Below are 16,788 nucleotides of genomic sequence, written 5' to 3'. Positions count from 1 at the left end.
CATGAGTATTTGTATGGGAGACCGAGTGTGTGGGTGGGTGGGTGGGTGGGTGGGTGGGAGGTGTGTGACTGTGCATATATGTGTGAGTGGTTGATTCACTGGGTGTGTCGGTTCAAGAGTGCATGTGGAAACAGCTGTATGGGTGGGTGGGTGAGTGTGTGTTGGATAGTGAATGGATGTCTCAGTGGTACATGTCCAAGTAACTATATATGTAAAAGGCAGTGTATGTGAGAGTTGGAGTATATAAATGACTACAAGTGAGAGTCTGTGATTGTGAGTGGTTGTATGGATGAGTGTGTACTTGTATCAGTGATTGTATAAGAGAGTAAGTATGCGTTAGTATCTGTATGAACAAGTGAGGTGGTGTGTGTATAACTGTATAGCTGAGTAAATTGGAGTGTGATTGATTCTTTGCATGACTGACTCGGTTGTGAGTAACTCCGTGATAGAGTTCTATTGATGATTGACTGTATGTATGAGTGATTGTATGGTTGAATGAGTGGATGTGTGTGTAGACCTAGGAATCAGTGAGGGTGTATGTAATAACTGGTATTGGTGTGTCGAAGGTTTTGAAAATGGTCGTCTGTATTTTACAGTGGGTGGAACAAAGGAGTGCGAGGAGGTGCATAAGATTTTCACGTGGATGATGTCATCACCACCCCCCAGCCTTAATTAATGAAGCCCTGGGGAGGTGGAGGTCCCTGGGATAGCGTGCGGGGGTCCCCAGGGCTGCGGGGGCCCCATGGGCCCCCTCTATTATTTATTAACAATGCCCCAGGGACCTGGCCTACCCAGGGGCCTCATTAAAATTAAGTGTGGGCTTCATTTTTACTATAATTTTGGCAGGATTCGCGACCCAAGCGTGAATTTGGCCGAATTATTTTTTTGTTAAAAACGCGCAAATACGCACTTCTGCCTAGAATCGAAAGTCACTGACACCACCTATTGCTTTAGAACTTGAACTCACTCACAGCAAATTCAGGGCACCACAAACTGAGCATGCAGGACTAACCCATTAAAGTCCTGAGAACACACAGCTCTAAAAATACTCTTTAGTTCAGAGATAGAATACCTCTACCTGCATACTAATGCATAGCTCTACCAATGTGCCTCAAATCTAACCCAGAGCACTCCATGTAATTCAACTGCCCTGATTAAAACAGGAATCTGTAGATGCGCCTCAGTCCACCCTTTAATGCCGGTACTTTCCCCCACACGTCGCTGAAGTAATTCACCCCAGTCCTGATCTGCAAAACTACTTCTTGAGTAAAGCAAGCAGCATTTGAGAGTGCACCGCTGGTGCAGTGCACACCTACCTTGCATCATGCTACCTTGCAGTTCAATTAATTTACCCCAACAGGGTCACACTGCATTACCACATGCTCATAATAGTAGGCAGCTTCCGTACAAACCAGAATGGTACTCAAAGGTGGAAGGTGAGTAGCAGCTGAAGGAAGGCAAGGCCTACAGAAGGAGATGAAGCCGGAGGCTTCTGCTTCACCCTGGTGGCCACACATGTGCCATCCCCTGCCACTGCTGTTTGGGGTGATCCGGCAACACCGGACTAATATGTCGGAGTCCCCGACTAGTAGGCAGGCAGAAGCAGCCACTGAACTAGGCCTCAGTCTTTCCTGGAAGCTCACTGGGTATAGAAGGATTCAACTGAGGCTGCAGCCACTGGCTAGAAGTGGCTCCAAAGAATGAGCTCAGAGGTCTGGTTGAGAGTCCCTGCAGTGAACCTTTGTTAGACACAGTTGCATCTTGGGTCTGGTTGAGAGTCCCTGCAGTGAACCTTTGTTAGGCACAGTTGTATCTTGTCTAATTATATGAAACTAACAGCAACTGGGTTAATATGAATGTCACACTAAGCCCTCACGCCTGAAAACAGAGCAAACATTACACTGATAAGACCACAAAAATGTAGTTAAAGGATGTGAAAGGGCCCTCTGCTAGGCTCAGTTGGGTGGGGGCGGCCTCCCATCCAACCCCCATGACATCCGTTCCTATCCAAGAGCACCTACTGAACACATTCCCAGAACAGAGCCTCCTTCTTTGAGGTTTTACTAGTCTGCAAGAGACCCCACTACACTTGGGACCGAGGATGTCACTTCTCAACCCCAGGGACAGGAAGATGCTGAGCAGAGAGCTTTGGTTACCACGCTTGACTAGAGGCTGGCTCCGGCTTTACCACTGATCCTGGCTTACCGTCTTCAAAAATATGAACACTTTTGAATTCCAACAACATCTCAAAGCTGTTCTTTCACTTTATGGTATTTGAAAATGTCGACATTTGTTACTTTTTTGTATGAAAGGTGAATCTCCACAAATAGCAGCCTTTATCAAATTAATTCACAAAGCTGACCAGTTATGGTCAGCAGAAGGCCTGATGACCGCTACGTAGTTCTTCAGTAAATTAACCTGAATCGATACAAGTCGATACTTCTGTTTGCACTTGAATTGATTGATTGATTTTTAATTTGTAAAGCGCAGCGTATGCCAGAGGGAATCTTGGCGTTCCTTGCAGAAAATAGAGGATTAGAGGAATCTACAACGGAAGCGTAAAAAAACCAAATTTAAGAAGCTTTCTAAAAGTCTGGAAGTTAGGGATTTTCCTGAGAGACTGGCATTTGATTCCAGAGGTGAGATGTAACAAAAGAAAAACTTCTCCCTCCACCGGAGACCATGCGAATGTAAGCAACCGACAGCGTCATTGAGTTTGTCGAACGCAAAGACCTGTTAGGGCTATACCATAAGAGTTTCTTCCTAAGGGGTTTGGAGCCTTGGAAATGCACTGCTTTGTGAGCTTTGCACAGAGATTTGAAAGCTAATCTTTTTTTTACAGGTAGCCAGTGAAGTTCATCTCTGGCTTTGGTCACTGACTCCAATATTAAAATATTTTTCAAACCCTTAACTGCTGCGTATTGTATCCTTTGGAGCCTGCTTAAGATGCACTGCTGGGCACCCACCAGGAGTGTGTTGCAATAATCCAATTTAGATACAACTAAAGGAGGTAACCACCGTTTTTTGTAACTCCGCGGATAGGAAAAAGAGGATTCTCCTCAGAATTTTTAATGTGTAAAAACAAGAGGAGGTAAGGTGGCTGGCGTGATCCCTGGAGGACAATCTTGTGTCAAAGATTGTTCCAAGATTCATGGACTCGGTAATAGAATGGCACAGTGAAACTTTGAATACATTTGTTACAACATTGATTACATCTGGCCACTTGTCAAGGGAATTATAACACATGAATGCTGAGACATTGCTTGCGCAAGTCAATTTTACAGTACTAATCTCTTGACTAGTTTTGTCCAAATCCCCCATGCACTTCATGCAATTTTGCACGACAGGACTGCACTTTAACTGTGAAACAAGGAAACAGAAGCACACAGCATCACTTTAACCAAACCTATAACTCCGTTGACTATCTGCTATGCTGTTTTTAGTTTTAATATTCTGTTAATTTGAGGAATCTTTTAGATAGTCTTCTACAGGGTAATTTCAAAAAGACCCATGCCCTGAAGAAAGTCAGAGACTCCCTTTGGAACTTGCGAAAGGGCCAAAGCATGTTGACCAGGACAGGGGGGGGGACGAATACCATCCTTTTCAAACTTGCCCTAGGGAGAAAATTCTAAAACAACTGTGCCTACTACCAAGTAATATTATATAATATATATATATATATATATATATATATATATATATATATATATATATATATATATATATATATATATTTGATTTGAGATAGCACTTCATCTTCAGTACTGTGATCTGCTGAAAAGATCTCCTTAATCGGAGCCCATCCAGACACAAAACAAACTGTGCCTGGATGAGGAGCAGTCTCAGTGATAAAGTGTGCCACCTTATTGGGCTAAGGTCTTGCACCCTTATAATAAGGATACTTTGCAATTACCTAGTCAGTACTGATAATCAGTTAGGAAATCTGAACCTTCCAAAGTAGGGGTTCACCCACTGTTTGGTAGAGGGAAGGAGTAGAGGCTGGATGATGCACCTGTAAAAAGAGAACCACCTCACTCCTTGGTTCAGATCATGTTGTGATCCAGCCAGCAGGTAGGCATTGATGCTCACAGGGCACAGGTAAAATTCTGACATCTATAGAGATAACGCAACCAGGCATTGTTTGGGGCAGGAACAGACCGGAGCTGCCAGAACTTGGCAGCTCGTTTTTGGACTTTACACTGGACGAGCAGAAAGTCAAATTATCTTATGATCAAACCTGCCATTGCTACAGAGGTAGATGCAAACTAGTCATTCAGTGTTAAGAGAAGCAATACATTCACTTAAGCCTTTTTCAGTCCGTTTTAGCTGGTTTGGAGTCTCCAAAGAATCGCACATTTAAAGTGCACCATATGTTTGCTTAATTTCTATCTAGTTTGTCGTCACAAGGTGATTTTAAGGACATTAATGAGCAAGGGTCTGCGGGGTTTCTTTTACACTTGCAATGACTTCAGCCTTTATTTTCTAGATTTGCCCCCTCCCCCGCTGCCCTCTGTGCCCTTTCTCACTCATGTGCTGAACCAATCAGGCGACATAAAAGCATTTTCATCCCTGTTGCCCCCCAAAGGGGAAATAACTTTACCCAACCACTCACACAGCTAACTTGGCGAAGCCCATCCTCCTTTGAAATACAGTTCCCTACTGCATGGCAGAATGCGCAGTATGGCCCAATATTAAGCTGGAGAACACATCACACTGTATAACGAAGGACACATTGATAAGCTAGGCACCCTTATAATTTTACACTCAGAATGGGTCATTATGGATACCATCATCACTAAACCTCACATTTGAGAAACACAAAAACTTTTTTGTCCAGCTTAATTGCTCCTCAGACAGCAATGACCCATGTCCGCCACATAGTTGGCTTAGACCACGCGGCATACCAGACTAACAACATCCCTTAATACGTGGAATCAGGAGGTCGCTCTTCTAAGAACATAAGGTGTCAACCACAGCACTAAAAACCACCAAAGAAGGGCCAAACGTTTAAACGGATGATGACTATGAATAGAAAGAAACTTTCACAAGCAGATGACCTCTAGGCAACAAAAATCTGATCTGCCAATAATAACTCTCTCCCCGTTAGCAATCCTGTATCAACAATAATTGCCACCAACGGGCAAGCACCCACCACCAATCACTCATCAGTGAGCAAGTGCACTCTTGTTCCCTTGCTGACAAGGAACTGTCCCCAAAAAGACGGGTTCCTCTTTCCACCAGCCCAACATATGGTATGAAACCCCCGTACCTCAGCTTGACCCACTACTCACACAAACGGTAACCCATGGCCACCAAGAGCTCCCTGAAAGCAAATATCCCCTGCAGAAAGGACGTTTCCTCAAAGAATCTGAGTAAACTAAATGGTGTAATATCAATTCAGAGAGATGACTCCTCAAAAAAAATAACTAGCTAACTTGGCAAGGGAATCAATCCACCCCCACTACATATAAAGTATCCAAAGATAGAAAGATGTGTCTAAGTATTTCTTATTTTGCCTTCTTTGAGTGCTCCAAGGATTTAAATATCTTAGTGAGTACTATTAGGAACCAATTAGTCATTACTCCTCCACGTGGATGGAAGACGACAAGTGAAATGCTACCACTCCCAGATACTCACCTCTCGGGTCGTCTCCTGCAGTTGCTGCTCCAAGTCCTTCACGCGGCCCTTCAGCTCATCCACGCGGCCCAGGACTCGCACACGCTCCTCCTCCAGCACAGAGGACTCCTTCTTGGACTTGATGCTAGGTGAGTCTTCATGCTACAAAGGAAAACGACTGGTGACTTAATGGAACATTTTTTTATAAGCCAAGCAGACAATAGAGTGTATTTATGCCAATGAATCACAAGCCACCAACTAAAAACCAAAGTTAAATGAGGTGGCTTATAAAATACAAGACTACATCGACATTCACCAATCAAACCCCACCCCAAACATGGAGCGCTAAGAATATGTGTTGCAGTTTTTTTCCCATTATTTTTCTCTGCCAATTTGAAGACTTTGCTCAGTTAAAATTATGGCCCACAATATCTTCTTTACAATGTTTGTGAAAGAATATCGCCCGATCACGTTTCTTCAGAATCATTATTGAGAAATAAAATGTTTGGTTTATTCTGCTGTACCTTCATTACACATCAAATAGATGGCAACCACTTTCCCCTCCCGATCACAAAATATTAAAAGATTATCAGATGTTTGGAGCGTCATTGTAAACAACAGTGGGAAAAGTTTCCCACTGTTTTCTTTGAAGAATCAATTAAAGTCCTAACTAAGCATGCATGCATTTGAAGCAAAATGACAATCCAAGAAGCGGCAGTGCTAAAACCAAGCCGGTAATTTGGAACTACTAATCCATTCTAGGAAAGAACAAAGTAGTGTACAAAGTGAAGTCTCAAGGATCAAACAAATTTACCTGGGGCCCGTGGGAACACGCTAGTAGATGCTAAAACAGGAGTTCTGTGAACAGGGGAATTAACGCGGGGACAGAATGAGACTCTGTAGCTCTCAGAGAAACATTTACTCGTGTTTTTGCTTGCTTCCGAGGGGGTGGATAACTGGAAAATTAAATTACCCTTTTTAAAGGAAATTGTTGGAGCACTTCCTCAAGCATGAGGGGGTATGTATTAATACTGAGTCGACTTCTTTGAACCCGAGAAACATCTGAAGGGAGAGGCTTTGTGTAACGAACTCCTTTCAGCCCTTTGCCACGTGACACGGTGTAACTTATTTAATGGACACATTTCTCCACCATATTTGCAACTCCATCAAATACACATTAGATATGTTAACCCTTTATAAAGGTACTAATGTTTGATTTTAGATTTTTACTATAAATGCAAAAATTCAAAACGTTTGCTGCATAGTTAAAGACTGTGATGATGTTAAGGAAGAGACGCAGTAACGCTTGACCTGGTAAAAAAAAAAAAACTGACTGGTGGTGAAATAGTAACTCTGGTGAAAAGAGAACCCTAAAACAAAAAAAAAAGTTAATGAGCAATGCGGCTGTACTGAGGCGTCAAAAGTATTAGTGAAGGCAAGCTGCCTATAGAAAGATGTCTGACAGGCCTTCACCTCGACCTAATATTACTCCAAGGTTTCAAAAAAATGCTGCATTCATGGCTAGGGCTTCATGTCAAATTACTTTCATATTTTCACTATACTAATTCACTACTTATCCTTTATGGGTTCCGGAGTAGCATGCTACTCACCGAAAAAGCACTTCAACACCTTATCAGGTGTAGCTAGCAGGCCAGGACTGGCCATAGCGGGCACCGGGCAATCCCCCGGTGCGCCGCAAGGGTGGTGTCCGTTTTTGAGCCCCTGGGGCTGCTTTTGTTACAAGGCCGTTCTTGCAGCATAGCTGCAAAATCGGCCCTGCAACAAAATCGGCCGAATACCGGCCCTAGCAAAGCACTCGTCGGCACCTCCAAGCCCCCCCCCTTTTCCCTCTTCTATCCCTCCACTAACCTTCTCAATCCAAATAACTCTTCTATCCCTCCACTAACCTTCTCAATCCAAATAACTAACATATCCACCACTGAAATTACTTGCATAATTCGCTATACTAATTCACCACTAATCCTTTATGGGTTCCGGAGCAGCGTGCTACTCACAGAAAAAGTGCTTCAACGCCTCGTATGGGGTAGTAAGCGCTGTATAAATGCAATTACAATACAATACAATGTCTGATTCGTACATATCCCACTCCGCTGGGGGCAGGAGGGCCTGTGCTGGAACCCAGGCACAGACCTGATCATCTACAGCTGAAGAAGCCAGGTCAGGTCTGTGCCCAAGTCTTAATTACCATGCAATCGAGAAGTAGCAACGTTCATGATTTGAAATACAATTTAGATATGCATACGATTGGCATAAAGCCACACATACATACAAAGTTCTCAAATTTGTTCACCTTCAAGTAAAAATGACACCCATTACTTATTTGAAAAGCTAACTGTTTTTATTTCACAGACACTTTTTAGGTGAACAAATAACCATATTCTATAGCAAGATGAGAGGTTGCCCCAAAGGGAAGTGAAAAGAAATGTGCTCATGTGTAAGACAGATATGGTGAAAAAGAGGGATATCAGAGTAAAGATGGGTTCAAAAGTAATGATTACATTTATTACAAACAATGAAAAAAGAAGAAACAGAGATATCATCTGTAGGTGGGGCAGGGTAAGGGTGGTGTCGGGTACAGGCCCACTTGGGAAAAAATGTCTGCATTTCGACCCTGTGGCGCTGGGGGGCGCGTAACTAGTTAGCATGGAGGAGTCTCGTTCGTCATCGTTATTCGTTAAGAGACCCCCAGCACGCCAGGGTCGAAACGTCAACATTCTTTCCCAAGTGGGCCTGTACCTGACACCACACTTACTCTGCCTACAGATGATAGCTCTCAATTTCTTCTTTTTGAAAAATCATGAACGACAACAGGAATGTCCCCATGAGGGGCAAGCCCTGATTAACTGGTCTTGATGTCACCTATAACCAGTTTTTCATTGTTTATAATAAATGTAATCATTACTTTTGAACCCATCTTTACTCTGATATCCCCCTTTTTCACCTTATCTATCTCACACATGAGCATGTTTCTTTTCACTTCCCTTTAGAGCAACCTCTCATCTCGCTATAGAATATGGTAATTTGTTTACCTAAAAAGTGTCTGTGAAATAAAAACAGTTAGCTTTTCAAAGAAGTAATGGGTGCCATTTTTGTATTTGAAGGTGCGCAAATTTGAGAACTTTGTATGCATTTGTGACTATAAGCCAATCATATGCATATCTAAATTGTATTTCAAATCATTAACGTTACTACGACCTGATTGCATGGTAAATGAGGCAAGGACCAACTGTCTTCTATATCAATCGATACCCAGGTCCGCGGACAGTATTTGGATTACCCCATTATGTTATAATGTGCCCAAGTCTCAGCACACATTATTTGAGGCAGGATGAAATCTGTATCACCGGGGAAGCTGCGTTACCTCTTGGTGCGTGCTCTCGGTGCTGCTGCACTCTTCCCGGTGGTTCTCCTCGTCGGATCGCTCCGCACTCTCCCGCTGCCTGTGCCCTCCAGCATCTGGGGCATTCCTGGGGCTGGGGTCCCGCGAGGCCCTCCCGAAGGCTGCTAGACTGGCCGCCTCTCTTGAGGGCCTCCTACTAGTCCGACCCAATGTGCCATCTCCAGCGGGGGGAAACATGCGCTGCTCCTCGATGCGCAGGGGTTCAGAGGCCTCGCCGTCCGTCTTGGTGTACTCGGCGCACAGGTTCAGGATGGTCTCTAGGCGCTGGCGTTCCTGCGAAGGACGGAGGGAAAGTCAGGTCAGAAATGAAGAAGCAAAAGCTGTTTTTTTCACACACACAGCAAAGGATAAATACCTCCCCCCCCCCCCTCCCCTTGCACCCCCCCCCCCCCTCCCCCCATACAAACACAAACGAAGCTTCAGGGATCTTGTTATGTACGAGACTGCAAGAGACCACTATTAGCTGCAGCTGAGCTGCCACACAAAACGTGTGACTCCTGGGTGAACAGGCCCTCAGCCATCACTGAAATCTACTTGCAGGACTTTCATGGACTGTCCTGTGCAAGTGAACGCTGCTACCTCAAGGGGGCACTACAGCACAAGCATTCTAACGTCCGCATACTGGATTTGATGGGGAAACAATTACTTGTCTATAGCTATGGTTTTTTTACTTTAAGATTTGTGCAGTTCAAGACTCAGGGCTTATACTACCACCTAGAGGTTACGATCGGAGACGATCACAATGGAAGGATGATGCACCATATGAACCCGGAACGGGCTCATTCTGTAAAATAGTTACTTACTCGTTTGCAGTTTAACGCTGTTGCGCATTCACAAGCTGTATTACATCAGCCCACACGCCCTGCAGGGCAGATTGATGCAAAACGCGCTAATCTGCATTACGTTCACACAGCAACATTCTAAGGTTTACTGTACATATGTGACTTCCAGGGGACCTCTGTAAATGACATGTCCGGCGCACTGCTCCGCAGAGCAAAGAAAACCACAAAATCTTTGTGATCACTTTATGAGACAAATCACCAGCAAAAATCAACGTTCACAGATCTCTCCACCAGGGTATGTACACATTGCACACAAGAGTCTTTGTGCATGGGCATATAAAGAAGTATTGTTCGACGAGCTTTGAAATGAAACTTTTGTATATCTTGATAAATAGGCCAATTAAACAACCTCTGTGCGTACATCATGAGGACTTTTTCCACTTTAGCTCACACTGCTTTGTGTCTCACAAGCAGACTTCACCCATACTCTTCCCCTCCTTCCCACTTGTGTTCTGCTACCTTCGTTTGCCTTCACACCTCTCCTGCCACACTATGCTTTCCCCTTCTCCAACCAGCCTCCCTCCAGCTCATCATTTCATCTTTCCCTCCCTTACCTCATCCCCTTCTCTGCTGCCTTCTTATATTGTCTCGGCTCTCATATGCTTGTTCATCACTTTCATCCTTTTATTGAATGCTCTACCGCACCTGCCCACGCACTCACCCTTCAGACTTCCCTTGTTCCAAGTATCCGCCTTTCGTACAGTAGCAAGGGTGGGTCAGAGAGGACAGTTTCAAACTCAAAGCAGCCAGGACTTTTTCACAGGCCACGTGAATTTTCAGGCTCCCCTCAATGCTCTTATGTAGTAAAACAGAAGGCCCAAGCTGTTCATTTTCCTTTTTAGGTCTCGGCCTGCGATGGCTGCGCAGACATGCGCAGTCGAGCTGGCGAGATTTAATGACTTAGAGTATTTTTCACTAGCGAGGTTAAGCACCGCCCCTCTTTTCCATTGGCTGGCATCACCTTTCATGCTAAACGGTGGCCAGCCATTGGAGAAGAGGTCCTAGTGACGTTCTTTCTCTTTTAGCCCGTCCTTTTCAGACTGGGTTCCTTGACTTACTGCTGTGGTAAAAGCTATCTTATCTTCTTTATGGGGTAAAACAGATGGCTCCATAAAGAAGATAAGGAACCTTTTACGCCAGCAGTAAGTCTGGGACGGACTACAAAGAGAAAAGATTTTTTAGGTATGAGCGCGAACCAGAGCGAGCGCACCCCATGCACGTAGGTAACGTATTTTTCTTTTGTATTTCTTTACCACCCCCTCTTCTGTTTCCTATTGGATAACTTAATAAACACTGTTTCTGTTTTTAAATGCAATCTTCTTGACTGGCTCTGTTTTCCCCGAGTACCGGAGGCTGTTTTTTGTTTCAAAACTAACTTGTTTTCCCAGGAAAAGCGCGGATGCCCAATGTTGCGTGGCCTCTGTGGGTGTGGCGGTGGGCAGCAGTCCCCTGTACACCCAGCAGTGACGCTCCCCTACACAGGGGCTCCCCCCCACACCTCCTTGGCATGATGTGTACTTTAGGCGGCTCCTTAGGTCAGATGTGCAGGGCTGTTGCAAGGGGGCCACGGCTCCCTGTCCGGTCCGCGGCTCCCCGTCCGGTGCCTTCCCTGTCCGGCCCGCGGCTCACTGTCCTGTCCGCGTCTCTCTGTCTACTGCTGTGGGCCCCCTACATTTCTTGTTTATTTATTTCTCGAGAAACTACGTTCCACTGGCTTCCTTTATTTTTTGTTTCATTCAGCCAGAAACTAAGAAAGCCTGTACTTAAAATTGCTAATTTGATAAAGGGATGAATTAGTTATACTGCAAAGCGAGAACTTTGCAAATCAAAATATGCTTTATAATCGAATACACAAACACAGCTGGGCGGATCGCAAGCCTTGTGGCGAGGGGGGCCCCACCTTTCAGGGATCCCCGTTTAGTCCAAGATCTATGAATATCTGTCAGAGACAGGGGACTGAGCCCCCCCCCACCTTCTTCAAGGGGGCTCCATCATTTTGTGTTTCTTCACTTCAACAACATAGGTAGTTCTGCAAGTTTGGAAACCCTCTTATGCACACACGCACAGTCCGTTGGCATTTTTATTGCGCAAATATTTTATTTGTGCAGAGTATTTCTACATATTTTGTGTGTACAGTCAGTTTGGATTCGAGGTACAGAGTTGATACCACAGATGTAAAATGTTACCACTGAGGTCGCAGGCTTCTCGGTGGCCGCCACGACCCCCTCCTCGCCTGGCACCAAGATAGGTTTTACGCACGGACAAAGCGGGTGCTGGCCTAGGGCTACAGCCCTTCAAGGGGCCCCTGATGGACCCCCTCCATTCTTTAGCGACTTGCCCTGATGACCTGAATAATTCTTAAACTTATTAGTTTGAACACCATTCTCCTTTAATTCATTTGTAATAGGATTGATGTGAGAGCCGATTTTAGATATATTGCAGAGAAATGTTGTTTACGCTTCATGCACAATCCATTAAAAATAGTTTCTTTAGGATCGCAACAGGGCCTTGCATATGAGCCAAGGGAGGGAGGGGGAGTCACTGAAATTATTTGCATCAATATTAGTGAACTGCTGCTGTGTTACGGGAAAAAACAAGTCACTATACCTGAATATTTGATGTAAACACATTTAGAATCTGGACGCGTGCACCTGCGCACTGTCGGTGACCCGGCCAAAGAGGGCATGAAAGGGCTAAAACTGGATTACAAATTCAAAGCTGTTTCAACCGGGGCCCCAAATATACGCTTGGCCCAGGGCGCCAAAATTGTCAAGAGATCCCTGCTGGTGCAGTAAGCTCTGGCCGTGCCATGCGCACGCCAGGCACCCTTCACGGCTCCCTTACTGGCACTGTGTGTTCCGTCCAGCCCTGCGCCCCGCGCCTTTGGGGACCCTTCACTGGCACCGTGTGTTCGGTCTGGCCCTGCGGTTCTGATGGCCCTTCCCTGGCACCGTGTGTAGGGCCCATCCCTGCGCCCCCTGTATCCGTGGACCCTTAAGGGCTGTGGTGGTTCTTTTTTGTCAGGAGTCCTCCTGACAATTCTCGGTCCAGCATGCATTAGTACTTTATTGTGTTTATTTTTGTGCCAGTGCCAGCATGTTACACATGTGCAGCGAAAAGTAAAAATCCACAAAGACCCACAACGAGAATTAGTGCTTTTATACCGTCCCCGTTTCTCTGCGCTCATCTGAACCCGGGACCCGCAGATGATACAAAGACGACAAGGCCCGCAGCTGATGCAAAGACGAGGCCACATTGGACGTGGCTTCATCGGAGAGCGCCCAGGGGGGGTCTAAACTTAAAAAGAGCGCCCTGAAGTCCACCCTTCTGAGCTAGGACCGCGGAGTCGCCTCACTGACTGAGGTATAAATGTACAGCTGTATGTGCGGCACGGACTCGGCATCCTAAAGCTTTCAGAGCCTTTTCCAGGTGCCTCTACCATTTCCACCATTGGATTCCATTACGTGTGTTTGGTTATTTTCACTTTGTCAATGAATGTTGTTTTTTGTAAACCTTATTCATTTGGAACTAACAGTTACCTTAACATCTTTCCATGGCGCCCCACTGAGAACAAATGCTGTTTTAATCCGGTTATAGCAGTTGTGTAAGGTTAAATTACAAGATTTAATATAACACCCAGGATAATGTGCTGCATGGCTAAATACTTTAAAGTTTCCTAGAGGCGAGACCGTTGCATTGCAAATGCAGCTAACAAGAACCGCCACTAGGTGGTGCCATATACTGTGTTTTCTCTTGCGCCAGAGTACAGGCCTTCCCAATTCCGAGCAGCTCCTTTGAGCAGACACCACAGTGAAGCTCCAACAAAAACCTTGGTCCCCGGCCTCATAAACGCGTCTGACCTATCTGTGGTCCGACAGTTAGTAAGTTTCCTTTCTGGGCTCCGGCTGGTCGGGTGAAGGGTGGCGGAGGCATAGAGTACCCTTCACTGCCGGAGGCTCCGCTGTGAGTCTAAGAAAACCCGCTGGAAGCGCTCTAGCCTTAGACTGATATATTTGATACTTGGTGTAGGTTAGATGCATGCACCCTGTTGGAGTTTACATTGACAATGACGTTGGTCACATGAATTCACTCACAGCTACCAGGTATGAGTCGCCCAGTGTGCAACTACGATGCCAACCAAGGCTGTCATGAAATATTTTAAATCGAGATAAAACGGTATTATCCTTCACTAATGAATGTCTGGACACCTCTTCACTGGCCGAGGCAGAGGGGAGTGAAGGCCCTTGGAGCACTGGAGGGTCACAGGGCACGAGGGCCCTTGAACACTGGGAGTCTATTGTGTGAATGAGGGACAGTAGAGGCGAGAAGCACTTCAGGCCCTGGTGTAGTGAGCCACCCAGCTACGACGATTGTTTGTAGCACATTCACTCTCCTGGGCCGGGCGCGGACCAAGGGGTATAAATAAATGGTGACGTCCGAGCTCGTGGTTGACGGCACGGGCAGAGCTCCTGAGTAATTGTACCATTTATTATATTAATCCCAGTATAGACCTCTGTCCCTAGGCGCACTATCTACCCCCGAGATAGGCCCCCCAACAACACTGGCGACGAGGGCGGTCGGACACCATAGTGTGCACGGCGGTGCATAGTGTGAATCTATGGTGTGGCTGGTGGCGGTGCTCCGCTGTGATCCTCAGATCTGGCGTGCACAGGAAAGCCCAAGCACGGGTTGCTCAGTGCCGGCCAGAGAAGAGTGTTCCGAAGAAGAGCGACCGTCTGTGGAGGTGCGGATGCCTTAATCCACCAAGTGCGCAGCCGTGCCTCAGGTATTTTTTATTTTTTTATTTATTTGTGCGATTTTATATAGCGCGAACTTTACCCGAAGGTGTCAGAGCGCTTTACATAGGACCCAGTTTCAAACATAAGGACTGAAGGTTACAAGCAGGACAAAAAAATTTGCAAATTACTGACTTACATAAGAACCAGTTGAAAACATACGGACTTAGGATTACATACGTTATAAAAAAGGTACAAACAGAAAAAAATTGCAAATGTACAAGAGATAAAGTCAAACAAGGAGGAGATACACATGGATAAACTCTAGGCATATACTAGTGATATCTCTATCTACTTACGGAGGGGATACACATGGATATACTCTAACAGTCACATAGGCGACTAGTCAGAGTTAGAGTTCTCTATATACATAGGAAGGGATATGACTGGATATACTCTAAGGGTCACATAGGAATGGTAGAGAGTACAAAGGTCTACTGCATACACTAGTGATTAGAGATATCTCTATATACATAGGGAGGGGATATGACTGGATATACTCTAAGAGTCGCATAGGAATGTTAAATGGTGCAAGGTCTAAAGCAAATACCAATGATTAGAGTTATTCCAATAAGTCAAAGAGCAGAGTTCCATAAGTGTGGATGCAGTCACAGCACAAAGGGAGGGTGGGAGGGATGCAAGGGTATGGAGAGAAGGGGAAGCAGAAAATGGAGGAAACATTTGAGGGTTGCTCGGCGAGGACAATGTGTGCGAGCAAGGCAGGGCCGGCGGAAGCAGAGGCCGGTGCAGAGAGAGAGGAGTGACTGTGTGCGTGTTCCACGGGGCGCAGAGAAGATTTCCCCCGGCATGAGAGGCACTGGTACCAATGATTGGCACTGACGGGCAGGCCGGCAAGCAGCACGTGCAGCGCAGGAGCAGCGGCGCAGCCTGGCGTGAATGAGAAGCAGGAGCCTGGGGCATTGAAAGCGGCCTGCCGAGGCCCTGGAAGACTGTGTGGCACACCTATACACCACCAAGAGGAAGGGGAAAAAAAACAAAGTCAGAGATGAGAAGAGTGGAGATCTCCAAAGTTAAGGGGGCAGCCTACCCATCCAAGGCTTCCACAGGGAGCATGACCACCAGTCTCACGGCGAGGCCCTTCAGGGCATAGGGTATGGCAGAATATTGCAGCAGGCAGAGGGAGACAACCCCGCAGTGGACGAACATGGCTCACGCACTACTCTGAATGCATTACCGCCATTCAGCCAACTGGCAGACCTGGCTACAGCAGCACCCAGATGGCGCAAGTGGATTGGCCAACTGGAGAACTATTTCGTAGCAGTGAGGGACATCAATGACGCGGTCAAGAGGTCCACCATGCTCCATATGGGAGGGGATGAACTATACAAACTGTTTCTGGATCTACCAGACACGGGGACAGGAAGTGAGGGCAATAGACCGGTACTTCGACCCCCAGGTCAATCCGGACTTTGAACATTTTAAGTTGCGGCAGGCAAAGCAGAGAGAAGAAGAGTCAGTAGACATGTTTTTCACGCGGCTGCGCAAGCTGGCCAGTTCGCGTACTGGTATTGACAAACCACTGGAGATCAGGGCCCAGCTCATCCAAGGCTGCAAGTCGTCAGACCTGCGGAAACTCATCCAGCGTCAGCCAGGAATATCGCTTGACGATATCCTAGTTCTAGGAAGATCTCATGAACTGGCGGACGCCCGAGCTGGAGAAATCGAGATGGCACTGGCAAAAAGGTCAACTAGGGGGGCGCAGGGGCACCCGCTGTGGTCAAAGAAGAGAGGGTGGATGCCATCCGTAAGGGACCCGGTCGAGGAAGAGAAGGTGTGCCCGGAAGCGCAGGAGGTCGAGGATGTCTGAGTTGCGGTCTGGATAATCACCCGCTGAGAGGGTGTCCGGCGCAAGGGAAAGCGTGTCTCAAGTGTGAAAAGTTCGGGCATTTTGCAAAAGTATGCATGAGCACATCCAAGGCACCAGTGCCAGGACCTACGATACAGATGTTTGGAGTGCCTAAACAGATGGTCCATGCCGCGGAAGAGGTAGAAGATATGAAGGGCCGATTTCAGAACATGAGGATAACGGAGGATGACGAAGAGGACGAGGTGTTTGAAATATTGTACACAGGCCGAACCACCTCCCGGAAAA

At 46.2% G+C, this 16,788-nt stretch overlaps 1 protein-coding gene across 19 annotated transcripts in view; it reads right to left on the bottom strand.

Annotated features, from left to right (window-relative positions):
* Window positions 1-16,788, bottom strand: part of PHLDB1 (pleckstrin homology like domain family B member 1) — a 437,675-nt gene that overhangs the window by 158,427 nt on the left and 262,460 nt on the right. For all 19 annotated transcript variants that reach the window (XM_086956734.1, XM_086956721.1, XM_086956728.1 and 16 more), the window contains 2 exons: window positions 8,999-9,310; window positions 5,638-5,778 (listed from right to left, as the gene is read on the bottom strand). In XM_086956734.1, the coding sequence (XP_086812860.1) occupies window positions 5,638-5,778; window positions 8,999-9,310 (453 nt within the window). The remainder of the gene's footprint in view (window positions 1-5,637; window positions 5,779-8,998; window positions 9,311-16,788) is intronic.

The sequence above is a fragment of the Lissotriton vulgaris genome, chromosome 2_1, assembly GCF_964263255.1.
Source record: "Lissotriton vulgaris chromosome 2_1, aLisVul1.2, whole genome shotgun sequence".
Classification (NCBI taxonomy): domain Eukaryota; kingdom Metazoa; phylum Chordata; class Amphibia; order Caudata; family Salamandridae; genus Lissotriton; species Lissotriton vulgaris.
This window is presented reverse-complemented; position numbering and strand designations above follow the sequence as displayed.